Source organism: Nematolebias whitei, chromosome 3 (assembly GCF_014905685.2).
Source record: "Nematolebias whitei isolate Nwh7 chromosome 3, NemWhi1, whole genome shotgun sequence".
Lineage (NCBI taxonomy): Eukaryota > Metazoa > Chordata > Actinopteri > Cyprinodontiformes > Rivulidae > Nematolebias > Nematolebias whitei.
In genome coordinates, this window is record NC_056500.1 from 22,276,791 (window position 1) to 22,292,739 (window position 15,949).

Genomic DNA, 15,949 nt, shown 5'->3' on the forward strand with positions numbered 1-15,949 from the left:
ATTTTAGCTGATATTATCATTGCTTACTAAAGATTTTAGCTGATATTGTCATTGCTTACTAAAGATTTTAGCTGATGTTATCATTGCTTACTAAAGACTTTAGCTGATATTATCATTGCTTACTAAAGATTTTAGCTGATATTATAATTGCTTACTAAAGATTTTAGCTGATATTATCATTGCTTACTAAAGATTTTAGCTGATATTATCATTGCTTACTAAAGATTTTAGCTGTGGGTCTTTTAAAAATGAACATTTTCACATGGTGGTATTTGGGCTTTTGAATTATCCAAATAGTTCTTCCACATTTAGTAATCAAAAACTAAACCAAACTAAAAAAAAAAAATATCAAAAACAGATCAGTAAAAAAAGTGCTTTAAGTGCGCCTTAAGAGATTTGCCCCTGTAAGGTTTAACATTTTTCTCCATTATTTTTCATCTTGCAGCTTCTCGGAAATCTGGATGCTGCTAACATTTTCTGCATCCAACAGATTTATTGGAACATGATGGATGTGTTGTGAAATGTCCTCAGACATCATCAACAGCGAAGTCTAAAGTTTAAGATGTGCATTGTGTAAGCATCATTACTGTCGCAGTTAGAAGCAGTTTTGTCCTCTAAATTCTCCTTTGTGTTAAGAAAATAGAAAAACTGATCAAACTGAAAACTGCAGCTGCTTTTGAGGCAGAACTTAACCAACAGCCACCACAACTTAATCTTCATGTTTTGTTTCAAATGTATGCAACACTTGTGCTGAAACATCTAACAAATATCGACTTTAGATGCTGCTACTTATTAAACTTAAAAAAAAAAAAAAAACAGGAATTAAGAAAGTAATATTTTTTCCAGAAATTACCCCATTTTTTTTCTGTGGCTGATTTATCATCAGTTCTGTTTATTTTCATCTGGACAGAGTTTGAGAAACACTTCCCTGCTGTTGTTTTGTCCTTCGTGTTGGAACAAAACACAAAGGACAAAAATGCCAAATGTTAAAAGTCAAGCATTTGTTCTTGGACATTTTTACTAGAGTATGTATCATTTAAAATAAATTGTCTAAAATTAGAGGGTAATGTCGAGTAAAGACAAATACAATTTGCCTTACATCTTAAAACCTTGGGTAGTAATGTTTGGCATATTGATAAATGTGTTCATAACACAAAAAATGACAAATGAATACTTTAAAAAAGTGCAGTGTCTTCAGAGTTCACCTTGTGTTAGTTTATTTATCAGCTGTCCTGCCAAAACTACCAGTTCAGTGAGAGGACTAACTGCTGGTAATTTTACTCAGGGATGCCTTCAAATGTTTAATCCTGAAAAGCCAAATAAATAAATAAATGTGCATTATGAGTCTCAGTTTCCCCTTCATGTAAATCCATGAGTTCAGTTCAGGTTACATGTTTCAGCATCAGAGTGAAAACGAAGAAAAGTTCAAGCCAGGACAACTTTTGGTGCCGAACAGTGAACCAGACTAAAACTTAACATCACTATTGTCTCAGATAAGAAAATCCAAAAACAGACAAAACACTTACCATGTCATATTGCATCAGAGTGTTGGCGTGACGAACAACAACTCAGAAAATGTTGGGAAGAAGCAGCTTCTGAAAGAATGAATGAATGTTTGTCTCATGTTTAGTTCTGCTGCTCAAAGTTGTAAATGAGATGTGCAGTGCTAAAGGATGGACTCCATATTGGAAAATGTCATGTAACCCTGTTGATGGGCAGTAATAGTTGTTAATTACTTTTTCCCATGGTCTTAACATGGCCCACCTGCTTCCAGCTTGATTCTTAGGACCTGCTCCACCAAGGCTCAAATCAAACTGAACTGGGTTTGACTCCAGTTTTGAATGGACATAAGTCAATCATGAGAACATCTCCTTCACAAGAAGCAAAGCCACCACTGTTAAAAACTTGCATCTGCAGCATTTACTTAAGTATTTATGTTTAAAAATGTAGATCTATCAAAATGGCAAATGCAAACCAACCCCTGAGACTTTGAGGAGAGGCAGATGTTTTTGTGCTCGTTGGCTGATGACAGAATTCAGATTTTTCAGTTTGTGACTTTATTTCATGTATTTCCCCATCGCTGTGTTACGTAGATTACTGTAAAGTTTAGGGCGGCCGCTCTATGACGATCCACGCATAGACAGCACTCAAGTAATAGTGACAACCACCGGCACATACTGTAAGGACACGTGTAGAGTTGAAGCCAGTCGTGGTGAGACTGGACGAAGGAAAAATGCTGTAAGGCTGATGTTTTCCACCTTGGCATTGGGACAACACACACCTGCATGCTACAGACTAATAAAATGCTAAAACCAGCGTTCATAGAGGTGGTCACACTTTCTGATTATAATTTAATTAAGATTTGAGTTAATTAAAGGTTAATTAAGTGTTTTCAGTCAGCAGCACATGGCTGTTACTAAAATGCTATGGAAGCCTCTTCAATGGACTTAGTATTCAACAAACTGCTTTCAATTTTGGTTTTATTTTGTTTAATAAATACAAAGTAATTACATAATGGAATAAGTTGTATTTTTGCACTTTGTTCATTTTATCTTTATTTATACAGGTAGTCTCTCTGAGTCACAAGGGCTCATTTTCAAGAGAACCCTGTTTCTGGGAGCAGGTGGTGGGGGTTAAAGGCCTTGCCCAAGGACCCAGGGTGAGGCAAATGACGGTGGAGGCAGGTGTGGGTGCTTCACCCATCCCACCCACATTTTGATGTTGTTGATCAGGGGAGTCGAACCGGCGACCTTCCAATCACAGGCCCACCTTCTTTAACCTCTTCACCACCACACCACCAATTTAGACTTTTGTTGGATGTAACTGGGACCCTGTGTACACAGTTTCATTCCTCCACATGTACCACATATGGTGCGAATGACAATAAATAAACCTTGACCTTGAGATTAAATTTGAGAACCTGCAAAGATCAACATATGTTTTAACATGTCCTGATACGTAAAACCCTGCTGGAAGAGAGTGAACTTTCTTTTTCCCTTGACTTTAGTAGAATTATTTCTAAATGCCCGATTTTGAAGCTTTAAAGCAAAAATAAATAAATAAATAAATGTTTTGAGCTCACTTTCGGAATGAAGGGGGTCTGTAAATATTTCTTTAATTAATTTTTTCAAGGGAATTTATGACCTAATATGGAAATGTTTGGAGAGTTGACACTGCACTTTCGAAAATGTTTTTCATCCAGTTTAAAATCCCATCTAACTCCCTCACCGAAACGGATGATGCCTAAATAAGGCAACGGAAAATTTCACAATCAGCACAACCTTGTTTTTATGATCTGAGAAGATTTGTCATTCATCCAGAGTCCAAAGCTGCTCCTTCACTGCCAAACACAATTACCAACAAATACGACTTGTTCAGATTATGTCTTGGCTCAGTGCGTAAATGCCAGATGGAAAAATACAGACAAAGCAAAGTGTTGTGAATGTGTGTTAAAATAAAATAAGGTAAGAAAAGCAGAGAACAATTTTTATTTTCATCTTTTTATTTCCAAATGCTTCAAAAAAGTGACATTTCAAAATCATTTTCTCATATTTGATTGTATTTTTTTTTTTTGCCTAATTGTCATAACTATCTTACATTTATTGCCCCATGTGAATTTTTTTTTTTTTGGCGCTGTAGACAATCTTTTAACTTTTTTTGATGTCCTGTAAAACATTATTGATGGCATTATCACCAAGTTTTAACAATCGTTCTGTAAACGGCTCTGCAGTTTTCTCAGATAGCATTGAGCAAGAACAGGCTTCCTAAATAAACAGCAGTCCTAAATCTCTTTTTGGCACTTATTTGAACACTGATACTATCTAAACGTTGGCCCAATACGATGTGCGCATATTCATGTGTGAACAAGCAGCAGGTTGAAGGTTTTTTTTTTTCATTTCATTGCGAAATAAAAACCCACGAAGGATTGCATGAGAACAGAGAAGGTGCATCAAAACACTGGCAGAACAGGCAAAACACATGAAGGTGATGATAATAGGCAGAGCAGGACTCCTGAATTAGAAACCATGGGAAACCATGAAGGCAGATGAAAATTAAAGAGATATTTTAATGGGAAAAGGTGAGCTTTTAAAGTTTGAGTGCACATTCAGGAGGAAATAACTTCTGATGAATTCCGAAATACATATTCCATGTACAATGCATTATCCTACAATGTCAGCATTTTTTTTTTTTTACAAAAAATGCTTGAAGTCATTTCAAAATCTGTTTCTGAGCACTATGAAGAGTCACAGGTTTCATTGGTCTTCCACTTTTGCAGGCAAAAAAACAAAAAAACAAAAAAGGAAATATTCACCACGCTAAAGAAAACTCTTGGTAACAAATATTTTTAAAGCTTTTTAATAAATTAATCTTTTTTCAGGCATTAAAAACAGAACATCAATTAGAAACCAGTCTTTGTTACCAAGATTTTACCTTGAAACAAAAAAAACCCCATCAAGTTTAAAATCATTGTTTGTGAAGTATTTCAAACAGCTCTTGTATTTTAAATTCAAAATAATGCTTTCAAAATGGCTCGTTTTACATTTTATTAATCCTTGATTTGATTTATTTGCAAGTACTTTTCTCTCATGTTCTCATTGTGTCCCTGATTAGGATTACCTGTGGTCCTGGATTACCTCAGAGGGGTTTAGGTTTTAACTAAGAGGGATTGGAAGATGCTGATGGCCGTTCAGAGATGATGTTCTGTGTCAGTAAGCTTGCTGTAATCAGAACAGCAAGTTATTACTTAAGAGACCTCATCCTTCACGTGTGGGACATTTTGATCTACGCGTGACATACTGATATATAAAAGAGTCCTAAGTGACTAATAATAAGAAGTCCTTTACAATTCATTTCTGTTACAATATGACACAGACAGTGGTGGGTACGTGTTTGCCAACAGATGCTTCGGACCACTTGTTCAGGCTCTCGTAGTCCTCAGGGTGAAGTGATGAATATCCTACAGCCTCCACTAACCTCCTCTTCTGGGCCCGATGGAGGAGGATCCTGTAGGTCCCTGTCAATGGGCTTCTACAGTCTAAACTGAGATTATTCTGTAAATGGGATTTTGAAATGCCTAAAGCAGACATGCAGTTCTTCACTTCTTGTTCTTCTACACTGAGAGACTGGTTGATCTGAGCAAAGTGGACTGGAGATGAAGGTAAACAGACATATGGTTGAGGGTACTCAATCCCCTTCAGCCAAGCACTGTTTGTAATCTGAGAGATCAAGGTGCGGTCAACAGGCACAATCCGTAGCATTCCCTTAATGACGAGCTGACACGGGTCAGGCACATAAGCAGGGATGCTGTAAGCCCCCTGCAAGATGCAGCGCTTCAGCCTCCCCAGGTTTTCTCCGAAGAAGGGTAAAGTCGCCGTCACCATAAAGTACAAAAGAATTCCTAAAGCCCAGATGTCTGAGTACTGTCCGAGGTAACCGCTCTGTTTAAAAAGTTCAGGAGCAGCGTAAGGTGGAGAGCCACAAAAACTTGTGAGAAGCTCATTTGGGCCACAACTGGTGCTGAAGCCGAAGTCTCCTACTTTGATGCAGTAACTCGTGGTGAAGAAGATGTTCTCCGCTTTAAGGTCTCTGTGGACAATGTTACAGTCGTGCTGGGAAAAAAGAAGCAAAAAGAATAGTTTTAAATAAGACTTTAAAGATTTTACACAAAAGCCTTTGTGTTATAAACCTCACCCAATAAAAACTCCCTACAGTAAACTGAGCCTTGACAAGTTAAAGTCTTTGCTGTGAACACAAAATCAGAACTAATTTATCTTTTTGGGTTTGATTTTTAATGACATCTGGTGGCAAACTTGCAGACTTCAACTTATAAAACATTCTCCACAACACCCATCTTTTAATATGGGAATCAACTGTGGCCACTGTATTTTTGGGGTGCAACACATCAGATGTTGTTTTATGGTTTGCTCCATCAACCCAGCACAGTTACTTACACAAGATAAGATAAGATAAGATAAGATAAGATAAGATAAGATAAGATGAGATAGAACTTTATTGATACCACAGGAAATTGTTGTGCCAGAGTTTCAGTACAAAGAACATACACAAGGAATCACACTAAAATATAATAACAGAGAATATAAAAATACCAGCAATTAAGATCTAAACAGGTCAGGTGTAGACATGTGTGAAATGTTTTAATGTGAAAACATTAAAGTGTTTATTGTGGTGCAGAATTAATTTTATTGTCCTATGTGCAGAAAGGGGGAGGAGTTGAAAAGTTATGATAGCCACAGGAAGGAAGGACTTCCTGTGGCGTTCTGTGGAGCACCTCGGTGGTCTCGGTGGCACATCAGCAGTTTCTGTGTAAAGATCCAGTTCATGCAGTCCATGTGAGTTGGCCACAAAGTGTAGCAAAGGTGCACCATGCCACATGGCTCTAACCTTGTAATTCAGAGCCCTATAAAAAGAGCTCATCTCTTTATAGGGTTCTGTTGTAATTGAAGCCAAAGTGATGCTGTGTACAGATGTGCATTAGAAAGATTGCCACAACTGCCATGTCATAAGTAACAAAACGTTGCTCTACTCTTGTCCTTGGTCTGAAAATGTAAATATGGTTAGCTTGGCTTAGATGTTACAATTACTTATTGCATTTCTTCAGTTTCAATGAATTTCCAAACTGAGAGCACACTGATACAGGTGTCTGTAGCAGGCACAAGATGCTCAATTATCGAAGACAGAACAACTGGACAAAACACCAAGCTTTTTGGGACTCTGATGAGTGAAACCAAGTCTTTGCATGTTATTTCTTTAAGCACTTGTATGACTCTGATTTCAAAACATATTAGAAAGTGCAAGCAAAGCATCACAGAATTAAATTGATTGCTGAACTGATGTGAAAGCTGGCTCACCTGCATGAACGTAGTGTTTTTAGCGACACTTAGAGGCAAATTTGCAGATTTCAAAACTGGACACATATCCCAAAACTCCTCCATCAATCTTATTATGGCTAAGAATAGAGATGTTAACTGTTCAATGTGAACTTTGAAATTGTGTAGCCCTGTTAGATAATTCATCCTCTGCCTCTGAATATTTTTGTCTCAAACTTCCTTATCTCTTGCAATGCAAACAGTGACAATTACTGACTAAAGTTTTTTGGTCACAACTTGAAAGGCAATAAATACCCCAACAATTCATGCCACATGTGGCAGACACTCTGTGTAGTAAAAAAGCAGACTGAATGTGTCTCACCATGTGTTTAACAGCAGAGATGATTTGCGCAAAAACCAGCTTGGCCTCCAGGTCGTTCAGCTTCCCTCTAGTAGTGATTCGAGAGAACAGGTCTCCACCGCTTCCATACTCCATAATCAGATGCAGCCTTCTGCTGGTCTCGATCACCTCGTAAAGGCGCACTATGTTGGGGTGGCTCAACTTCTCCATGCAGCTGATCTCTGAGGAGGCAAAAGGCGGATTCTTCCTATCCTGACGCAGCTTGTCCACGACTTTGACAGCGACTCTCTCTGTGACAGCAGATGAGTGACAAATTTAAAGATGTGATGTGAGAAACAGCAGAAATGAGGACTAATATGCACAAAAAATGGTGGAATGGTTTCCACAAGAACATGAGAACACTTGTTAGTTTTGGAAGGTAATTTGATTAAAGCATTGTCATTCTTTAAACATGTGATTTTAACCGTTAACTAAAGCGTCTGTGTGAACCAACTTAGACAAATATGGGACGTAAGTAAATAAATTATAGAGTAAAACCACATAATCAAAGCATTTTTATACCTTTTGTCAAGGAATGGATCCCCAGTTTTACTGTTGAGAAGTTACCACGGCCGATTTCTCCACGCAGCTCATAAAAGCAAATCCTTCGGCCCAGCATCAGGTCGTTTTTTGTCTTCTCGTTGTGGGCCATGTCATAGACTATTCTTTCAAATGGGGTCTGCTTCATTCTTTCTGCTTCGGTCAGCTGAGGGACGGCAGCAGAAGTGAGGGCTGACACTGATTTTTCCACATTTGGTGAGTTGTCTTCAGTTTTTCTGCTTAGTTTCTGCTTTGGCCACAGCCTTGGTTTGCTGCCTTGAAAATCAAGAAAAGAAATAAAAACGTCTGTCAGCCATTTTTGACTCTGATGTGTAATTTGTGCTCAGACAGAATTAGTAAAGCTGTTCCAGGACATCGATAATGAGATTAACCTCAGTGTTACATGCTCTGACTGAACTAAAACGCCCTTTTTTTTTATGTCATCCTTTGAACTAATTTATCTATTTTTAGTTTATATTTGAGATGTCTGCAGGTTTTGCAGTTTAAAATATAAAACGGCTTTATTTATTTATTTAAATTATAAAGAAAATTAGGCTAATTTGACTTTTGAAAAACTTAGATAAATGTTTAAACACCATCTAATCTATCAGGAGAAGCTTTCCTTTTATTTGACACATACATTGTTAGCTTTGCAACTAGATTATTCAGATTTAAAGTGAAAATTAATGTAGAATATTTACACTTTGCTACATTACATCCTACACAGCTGTTGTAAATTTGAATATTACACAATATTACAACTTATTGGCTTTTCCAGGATCTACTCTGGGAACTGACTTTTATTTGAACGCAATTATTGAATTCAGTGCAGTTTTTGATTAAAAACTGATTTCACAGTTTCTTGACTTTCATTCCAACTCTGCACAAGGCTTCTTTTGTTTTAACAGGAAGTTGCTGATTGAAGAGGTGCTAAAACAAGAGCAGATGTTCCCTTGTCACATGTAATCATTTAAAAATGGACTATATGCACAGTATTCGAGATGAGCAACACTACACAATACATTAGCTGTTTATGTTTCAGGTATCAGCTATAGTGATACTGTAACAACTCCTGCAGCTGGCTAAATTTAGCTGATGGTTGGCAAACTTCCAAGGACAGTGAAGATTACTTGCTTCTTTTAGACAGAATATTTGTGGGTCACTTCCAAAGGTAGAAAGTTATTTTTGGGGATGTCCACGTAAGCTACTTAAACTGGCAGAACAATAAAAAAAGTTCGGGATCTAATTGAACAAGAAGGGTTGTTAAAGGCACAAGACGAGCCAAAGTTATGTTAAAACAATATATACTGAGTGTATTTTTCTCAGCTGTTGCAATTTTCCATTACTGTACTTGATATCTTGCATTAAAAAAAATATAGACATAATTTACTTTTCAGGTCCAATTATCAAACATATAAGTGCAATTACAGTGTCATTTTTTAAATTCTTGAATAAGATTTAGCATGATGTTCTTAACTGCTTCTGCAGCATAGTAAAGATTTGTACATATTACAAGTTATTCATTGATTATGGCTGTTAAATGATGAGATAAACTATTGTTTTTTGTCCAAGTAGTCAAAATAAGTTTATTAATCAAAAAATTTAAACATTCCTACAATAAACAAAAAGCTACAAACATATCACAATATTTGACCTAAAAGATGCTAAAACAGAAACAGTGTGCAGATGCATTCAAAATTTACCTGTAAATGTAAATGGGATGGTTTTACCTGGGAGCTGTGGGTCCTTCATGACTGTCCCCGAGGCTTTTACACCTGACTGTGACCAAACATGTGAGCTTCAGAGGATTAAATCACTCACAGCAATCCTATTAATACAGTGTATTAGCAGACTGCTCATCATGTCCTCTGGCACAAACTGACCTCATAAAAATGCTGAAAACTTATGTTCAAAGACTAAAGCAATTATGCACATGAACATGTTTACCATCTGTTGTTACAAACATTTGAACAGCTAATAAAACAGCTTGAATAAATTTTGAGTAAAAAAAAAAAAAAATCCTTAAATAAAAGTCCCTGAAAGTAGTTACTCAAAACACAGCTGCTCAGTTTTCATTGTCAGTGAATTAACTCGCATATTTAAATTAGTCATAAAATCAGCTATCGAGCACAAGCCAGTGTATCTATTGTGCCAGTCCCAAGCCCCGGTAAATGGTGAGGGTTGTGTCAGGAAGTGTATCCGATGTAAAACACTTTGCTAAAACTATAATGTAATGTATATAAAGTAATAATGTAATCTAAACAACATCATAAATGCTTATGATCAGTCGGGGACCAGGTTAACAATGATCGCCACTGGTGAAGTTGACAAACAGGGTGCCAGAGGAAATTGTGCTACTGTTTGTCGAAGACCACGAGGAGGGAAACGTGTCAGGAGACAGAGGGAGAAGAGGAAAGAAGAATGTAGAACTGAGGGTGGTAACTCTGAATGTGGGGACAATGACAGGCAAAGGAAGAGAGTTGGTTGACATGATGCAGAGAAGGAAGGTAGATATTTTATGTGTCCAAGAGACCAAGTGGAAGGGCAGTTTTAAAGCAGGGTTTAAACTGTTTTACCATGGTGTGGATAGAAAGAAAAATGAAGTAGAGGTGGTCCTGAAGGAGGAGCTGGCAAAGATAGTAGAGGTGAAAAGAGTGTCAGAAAGGATGATGTGCATGAAGGTAGAAGTAGAAGATCTGATACTAAATGTTGTCAGTGGTTATGCTCCACAGGTTCAATGTGATGTGGAGGAGGAATAGAAATATTGGAAAGATCTGGATGAAGTGATAGAGATCATTCCCAAGGAGGAGAGAGTGGTGATCGGAGTAGACCAGAGTGGACATGTTGGTGAAGGAAACAGAGGGTATAAGGAAGTGTTGGTTTGATTTCAACGAAAGAAACCAGGAAGGACAGATGGGGGTGGATTTTGCCAAGAAAATGTAAATGGCTGTAGTCAACACTTATTTCCAAAAGAGGGAGGAAAATAGAGTGACCTATAAGAGTGGATGTATAATACACAGGTCGACTACATTCTGTGTAGAAGAGGAAACCTGGGGGACTGTAAGGTTGAGGCAGGGGAGAGCATTGCCAGACAGCATCAGATGGTTGTGTGTAGAACGACTGTTGTTGTGAAGAAGAGAAAAAGAGTAAAATCAGAGAAGAAGACCAAATGGTAGAAGAAGGAAGCATGTTTTGAGAATTTCAGAGAGGAGCTGTTAAAGGCTCTGGGTGGTAAGAAAGAGCTTCCAAATTACTGACAGTAATTAGAAATACAGGTAGGAAGGTACTTGGTGTGTCATCTGGACAGTGGAGCTGCTGTCAGTGTGTTTGCTGCACACTGTCACACTGTTGTTTGCTGAATCATTAATTATATCAACTTAGAGACTAAGGGAGAAATTCTCACAAGGGGGTCACAAATGGCTTGTTGATTGAGGCATGTTTCAGGGCAGATTTTAAGCCATTTTTTATGACTAACAACAAGCTCAAATACAGGTATCTCATAGCAGGTAATGTGAATGCTATTTTATGAACCATTCATCTTCTATCATTTTTGCATAAACAGTAATGATCTGTGTTGCAGAACAGACTGTGTTAAGGCAGAGTAATTATTTGAGAGAAAATCTGTGTAAAAATCACTGAAATCGTTTTCACTTGAACTACTATTTTTTTACATCACTATTTTTTCAGATTGTTACATTGCCCAGTTATGAATAGTTCCAATTGTTTGTATTAAAGATCGTCAAAACTTGACCTGCTCTTTGAATACATGGGTGGAAAAGCTAAAAATCAAAATCACAATGAAACTTTTAGCTTCTTGATCAAATAATTTTAAAAAAAGACCTGTTTTGGCTGAAAAACACCTGTAGGTGGCACCAATTAAGTCACTACCGTGAGTGAATCTTTCAGTGTTTCTGGAAACACAACTTAAAATGATTGCAAAGTTACTCCATGACTGACATTAAAAACAATAACAGATACAAAACCAAAAAGGTTAATCATCTTGTCATCTGGACAAGTATGCATTTGTCAATTTAAATTGTTTATTATCTTCAGCTTATTTTGCAGCTAGTGGACCAATTGTGAGCTGATCTTGTTCATTTCTTTCAAATGTAAATAAAAGTTACTTTATTTTTATTTTATTTATTTTCTAGTATTGATGATGCGGCTCCTCAGAAAACCCGTGTGGCTACTGTCTTTGACTGACATTAATCTTAGCCAATGACAAAGCCAGAATTTACAACCAACCAATCACTGACGAGCATCTGTTGGCGGGGTCTGAGCTTACTGACCAATGAGCGCAGGCCGCTCCACCAACAAACCGGAAGCACATGCTAACGCGCTGCTACTAATGTTGTCATGTGTGATATGTAACACCCAAGAGGTTTGAGTATTATTTTTTTTAAGGCTATACTATCTTTTGTGAATTATCAGAAAATGTCAGTAGCGGTAGAAACGCCTGTAGCCTCCACGGAGCACGACTCTGAGCGGTGTGGGAGCGAGGAGGACAACCGCGGAGTCGAGTCGGAGGAGCGGAGTCAGCAGCCGACAGGCCCCGCCGCAGCAGCCTCCGTGTCCCACAACCGGCTGTCCAAACTCCCGCTGACCCGCATCAAAGCTCTGATGAAGACGGACCCAGACGTGTCCCTGGCCAGCCAGGAGTCTGTGTTCATCATCGCTAAAGCCACGGTAAAATTATTTTTAAAAATCCCTTAGAAATCATCCAAACAGCCACTGCTGCTCGCGTGCAGGTGACTGATGACTTGTCACAACTTATTTCAGTAGTTTGGTTTCATGACATTATTTTCATTCAAGCTTGGAATAAGCCACACCAGTTGTGACCAGTAACACTTGAAACATCATCTACTGGGTTGAAATAAAATTCTGAAGCCAAACCATCAGCATCTGTTATTAGTTGTTCATGTTTTGTCTCTTTCCTTATTGACTTGCATCCAGGAGTTGTTTGTTGAGATGATTGCCAAAGATGCTCTGGTGTACGTCCAGCAAGGAAAAAGAAAAACCTTGCAAAGAAAAGACTTGGGTAGGTCCTAGAATGTTAACACAATCATTATATTACTCTTAAATATAATTGTATTATATTGGTTTTAGATGCTATTGAATTATATATTATTAATAGATGTTCAGTGCTTTTTGCAAATGCAGAATTGCTGCTTCACAGTGGGATACTTGTGTTGAAGCTGATTTAAAAGTCAAGGTTATTAGAGAGTGTGCAGAGATGTGGAATAAATAAGAATAAGATGTATTTTTAACAGGTCAGTGACATGACTGCATATAAATATGCTGTTTATTGTTTTAGAAAACAGAAAAAAATTGCTACTGTTTTTTTTTAGATATTTAAGAAAAATGTTTAATAGTAAATACGTTAATTTTGAATATTGTAGCTTATGTAAATAATGTGCATATGTTGTTGAAATAGTCATATGGGGATTTGACATTTAATATCAGGAGGTTTTGGTATAAAGATCTGTATAGATATTGTATGGTCTCATATTTTACGTTGTGCTTTGATATCTTTGTAAGCAGGACTCTCGTGCGTTAGATTTATGTGGAGCATTGGTAAAAATAAAACAATAAAAAGTTTAATGCTGCCATTTTTTGATTATTTTTTTCCTCCACAGACAATGCAATAGAGGCCATAGATGAGTTTGCATTTCTTGAAGGTAAGCCTTTTAGAGAAACTAAATACAATCTAGTGTAAAATCTTCCATTCAGATCACTTCAAATATATATTTAGCTCCTAATCTTTTCCATTTCAATGTGACTAATATTCAGTTCAAGGTTGAATTCTCCTCATGTTGCACACAAAATGTTGGTGCTTCTGCAGATGTGCAAACATTTGGTAGATGTCAATGAACACCTTTCGCATGCTGTCATGTTGCAGTAATTTGTTTTCTCTTCTCTGCAGGCACGCTTGATTAAAGGCTTTTTACAAGATCGCATCTGCAATCATCTAAGAGGCGTTTCATTACAGAGTCACTGAAACTTCCTGTTTTTCTTACACCGAACTCACAGATCAGACGTTCATAAATGTTTTTCTACAACTGGTCTGTAGGATTTCTCCAATTTGTTTATGATTATATGTACATGGTTTTGTAAATATTTGTTGTACAATGAAATACATTTTTGTGTGAAGCAACTTTTTTTTTTTTTTTACTAGATTTGAATGCTTTATTTTTGTCTGGATGTTACAACATCAATTTATATTCACTTGTAGGACAAAATTATTTAAGTGAACAATGTGTGTTTTTACTTGACACACCAGTGGCTCTACAGATCAGTAACCCCCCATGTCTGAGCAGCAGCATCGCTCAGCAGCCCCTTCTTTTTTACTTTATTCTCTCTTAACCTGTGAAAAAACCTTGCCACCTCTGTTCTTAACGGCAGTGCCAGGGTTTGTTCAGGTTTGTGCTCGCATCACAATATTTTAACTGGATTTGATCTCACTTTATAGCACATTGCTAAATTTTCACTCTTTTTTTTTTTTTTTCCCGTGTTGAGTTTCAGGACCCAGTTTAGGTCAAACTTCAGCTGTCAACCAGATGGTCTCATGTTTAACTCATGTTTGTACGAAAACCTCCCAACTGAATCAAAGTCTGCAAAGTGTCCAAGTCCTGCAGCCTGTGCTGATACATAGTTTGGTTTTGCCAATCATGAAGCTGCGTATTAAAGCCTAACATCTACACTTTGGTTTAATCTGGTAAAAGGAGTTTGTTTGACAACAGTTCTGCTTTAATGAGAGGGAACTTTTTAAACCTATGTTGTGCTGCCACATCAGCAGACTGACAAATGTTGTTTTTTTTAACCGAAGCTTCTGGCTACTATTCCCCCTTTAATTCAAACAGAAACAATAAAGATGGAATTAGTTTTTCACATACTGTGTGTGCATTTTTTTTTTTAAATTAAACTAACACTAATATGATAAGAGTTGTTAATGATCTGAACTTATATTTATTTTATTTTGAGAAGGGAGAGCCAGATTTGTCTAGATCAGGTGTTCTCAAACTTTTTGGGTTCAGTGACCCCTTAAAGGGGAGAAAAAGTTTCAGGGACCCCCTCATAACCCTCATGCTTATTAAATAACTTTCTTCATTTACCTTTAATGCAATGGAAATATTTGTATAACATGAATACAGTGCCTTGCGGAAGTATTTGGCCCCCTTGAACTTTTCAACCTTTTGCCACATTTCAGGCTTCAAACATAAAGATATAAAATTTTTATTTTTTTTGTGAAGAGTCAACAACAAGTGGGACACAATCGTGAAGTGGAATGAAATTTATTGGATGTGTCAAACTTTTTTAACAAATAAAAAACTGAAAAGTGGGGCGTGCAATATTATTCGACCCCTTTTCTTTCAGTGCAACAAACTCACTCCAGAAGTTCAGTGAGGATCTATGAATGATCCAATGTTGTCCCAAATGAATGATGATGATAAATAGAATCCACCTGTGTGTAATCAAGTCTCCGTATAAATGCACCTGCTCTGTGATAGTCTCAGGGTTCTGTTCAAAGCGCAGAGAGCATCATGAAGACCAAGGAACACACCAGGCAGGTCCGAGATACTGTTGTGGAGAAGTTTAAAGCTGGATTTGGATACAAAAAGATTTCCCCAGCTTTAAACATCCCAAGGAGCACTGTGCAAGCAATCATTTTGAAATGGAAGGAGTATCAGACCACTGCAAATCTACCAAGACCCGGCCGTCCCTCTAAACTTTCATCTCGAACAAGGAGAAGACTGATCAGAGATGCAGCCAAGAGGCCCATGATCACTCTGGATGAACTGCAGAGATCTACAGCTGAGGTGGGAGAGTCTGTCCATAGGACAACAATCAGTCATACACTGCACAAATCTGGCCTTTATAGAAGTGTGGCAAGAAGAAAGCCATTTCTCAAAGATCTCCATAAAAAGTTTTGTTTAAAGTTTGCCACAAGCACCTGGGAGGCACACCAAACATGTGGAAGAAGGTGCTCTGGTCACATGAAACCAAAATCGAACTGTTCGGCCACAATGCAAAACGATATGTTTGGCGTAAAAGCAACACAGCTCATCACCCTGAACGCAGCATCCCCACTGTCAAACATGGCGGTGGCAGCATCATGGTTTGGGTCTGATTTTCATCAGCAGGGACAGGGAAGATGGTCAGAATTGATGGGAAGATGGATGGG

General features: G+C 37.6%; 2 protein-coding genes across 3 annotated transcripts; one reads left to right on the forward strand and one right to left on the reverse strand.

The window, feature by feature from the left end:
* Positions 1-4,488: 4,488 nt before the first annotated feature.
* Positions 4,489-9,563, reverse strand: LOC119430657 (serine/threonine-protein kinase NIM1). Of its 2 annotated transcripts, none has more exons than XM_037698110.1 (4): positions 9,471-9,563; positions 7,750-8,043; positions 7,210-7,478; positions 4,489-5,609 (listed from the first exon to the last, which is right to left on the reverse strand). In XM_037698110.1, the coding sequence occupies exons 1-4, from the start codon at positions 9,517-9,519 to the stop codon at positions 4,857-4,859; spliced, it is 1,365 nt and encodes a 454-aa protein (XP_037554038.1). In that variant the 5' UTR covers positions 9,520-9,563; the 3' UTR covers positions 4,489-4,856. The 2 variants fall into 2 exon arrangements, with proteins under 2 accessions (XP_037554038.1, XP_037554039.1); XM_037698111.1 differs by having other exon boundaries at positions 9,498-9,548.
* Positions 9,564-12,088: 2,525 nt separating this feature from the next.
* On the forward strand, positions 12,089-13,832 carry pole4 (polymerase (DNA-directed), epsilon 4, accessory subunit). Its single transcript, XM_037698112.1, has 4 exons — positions 12,089-12,453; positions 12,721-12,805; positions 13,404-13,445; positions 13,691-13,832. Exons 1-4 carry the CDS (start codon positions 12,202-12,204, stop codon positions 13,702-13,704), a joined length of 393 nt encoding a protein of 130 aa, XP_037554040.1. The 5' UTR covers positions 12,089-12,201; the 3' UTR covers positions 13,705-13,832.
* Positions 13,833-15,949: the final 2,117 nt, after the last annotated feature.

What these genes read in the sequence shown, in the direction of transcription:
- LOC119430657 (XM_037698110.1), bottom strand. Translation starts at nt 9,519, where the DNA reads ATGAAGGACCCACAGCTCCCAGGTAAAACCATCCCATTTACATTTACA. An exon ending in CATCCCATTTACATTTACAG is followed by an intron (nt 8,044 to 9,470) that starts GTAAATTTTGAA and finishes TTGATTTTCAAG; the next exon opens with GCAGCAAACCAAGGCTGTGG. An exon ending in TCTCTGCTGTTAAACACATG is followed by an intron (nt 5,610 to 7,209) that starts GTGAGACACATT and finishes CTTTTTTCCCAG; the next exon opens with CACGACTGTAACATTGTCCA.
- pole4 (XM_037698112.1), top strand. Translation starts at nt 12,202, where the DNA reads ATGTCAGTAGCGGTAGAAACGCCTGTAGCCTCCACGGAGCACGACTCT. An exon ending in TCATCATCGCTAAAGCCACG is followed by an intron (nt 12,454 to 12,720) that starts GTAAAATTATTT and finishes ACTTGCATCCAG; the next exon opens with GAGTTGTTTGTTGAGATGAT. An exon ending in CTTGCAAAGAAAAGACTTGG is followed by an intron (nt 12,806 to 13,403) that starts GTAGGTCCTAGA and finishes TTTCCTCCACAG; the next exon opens with ACAATGCAATAGAGGCCATA.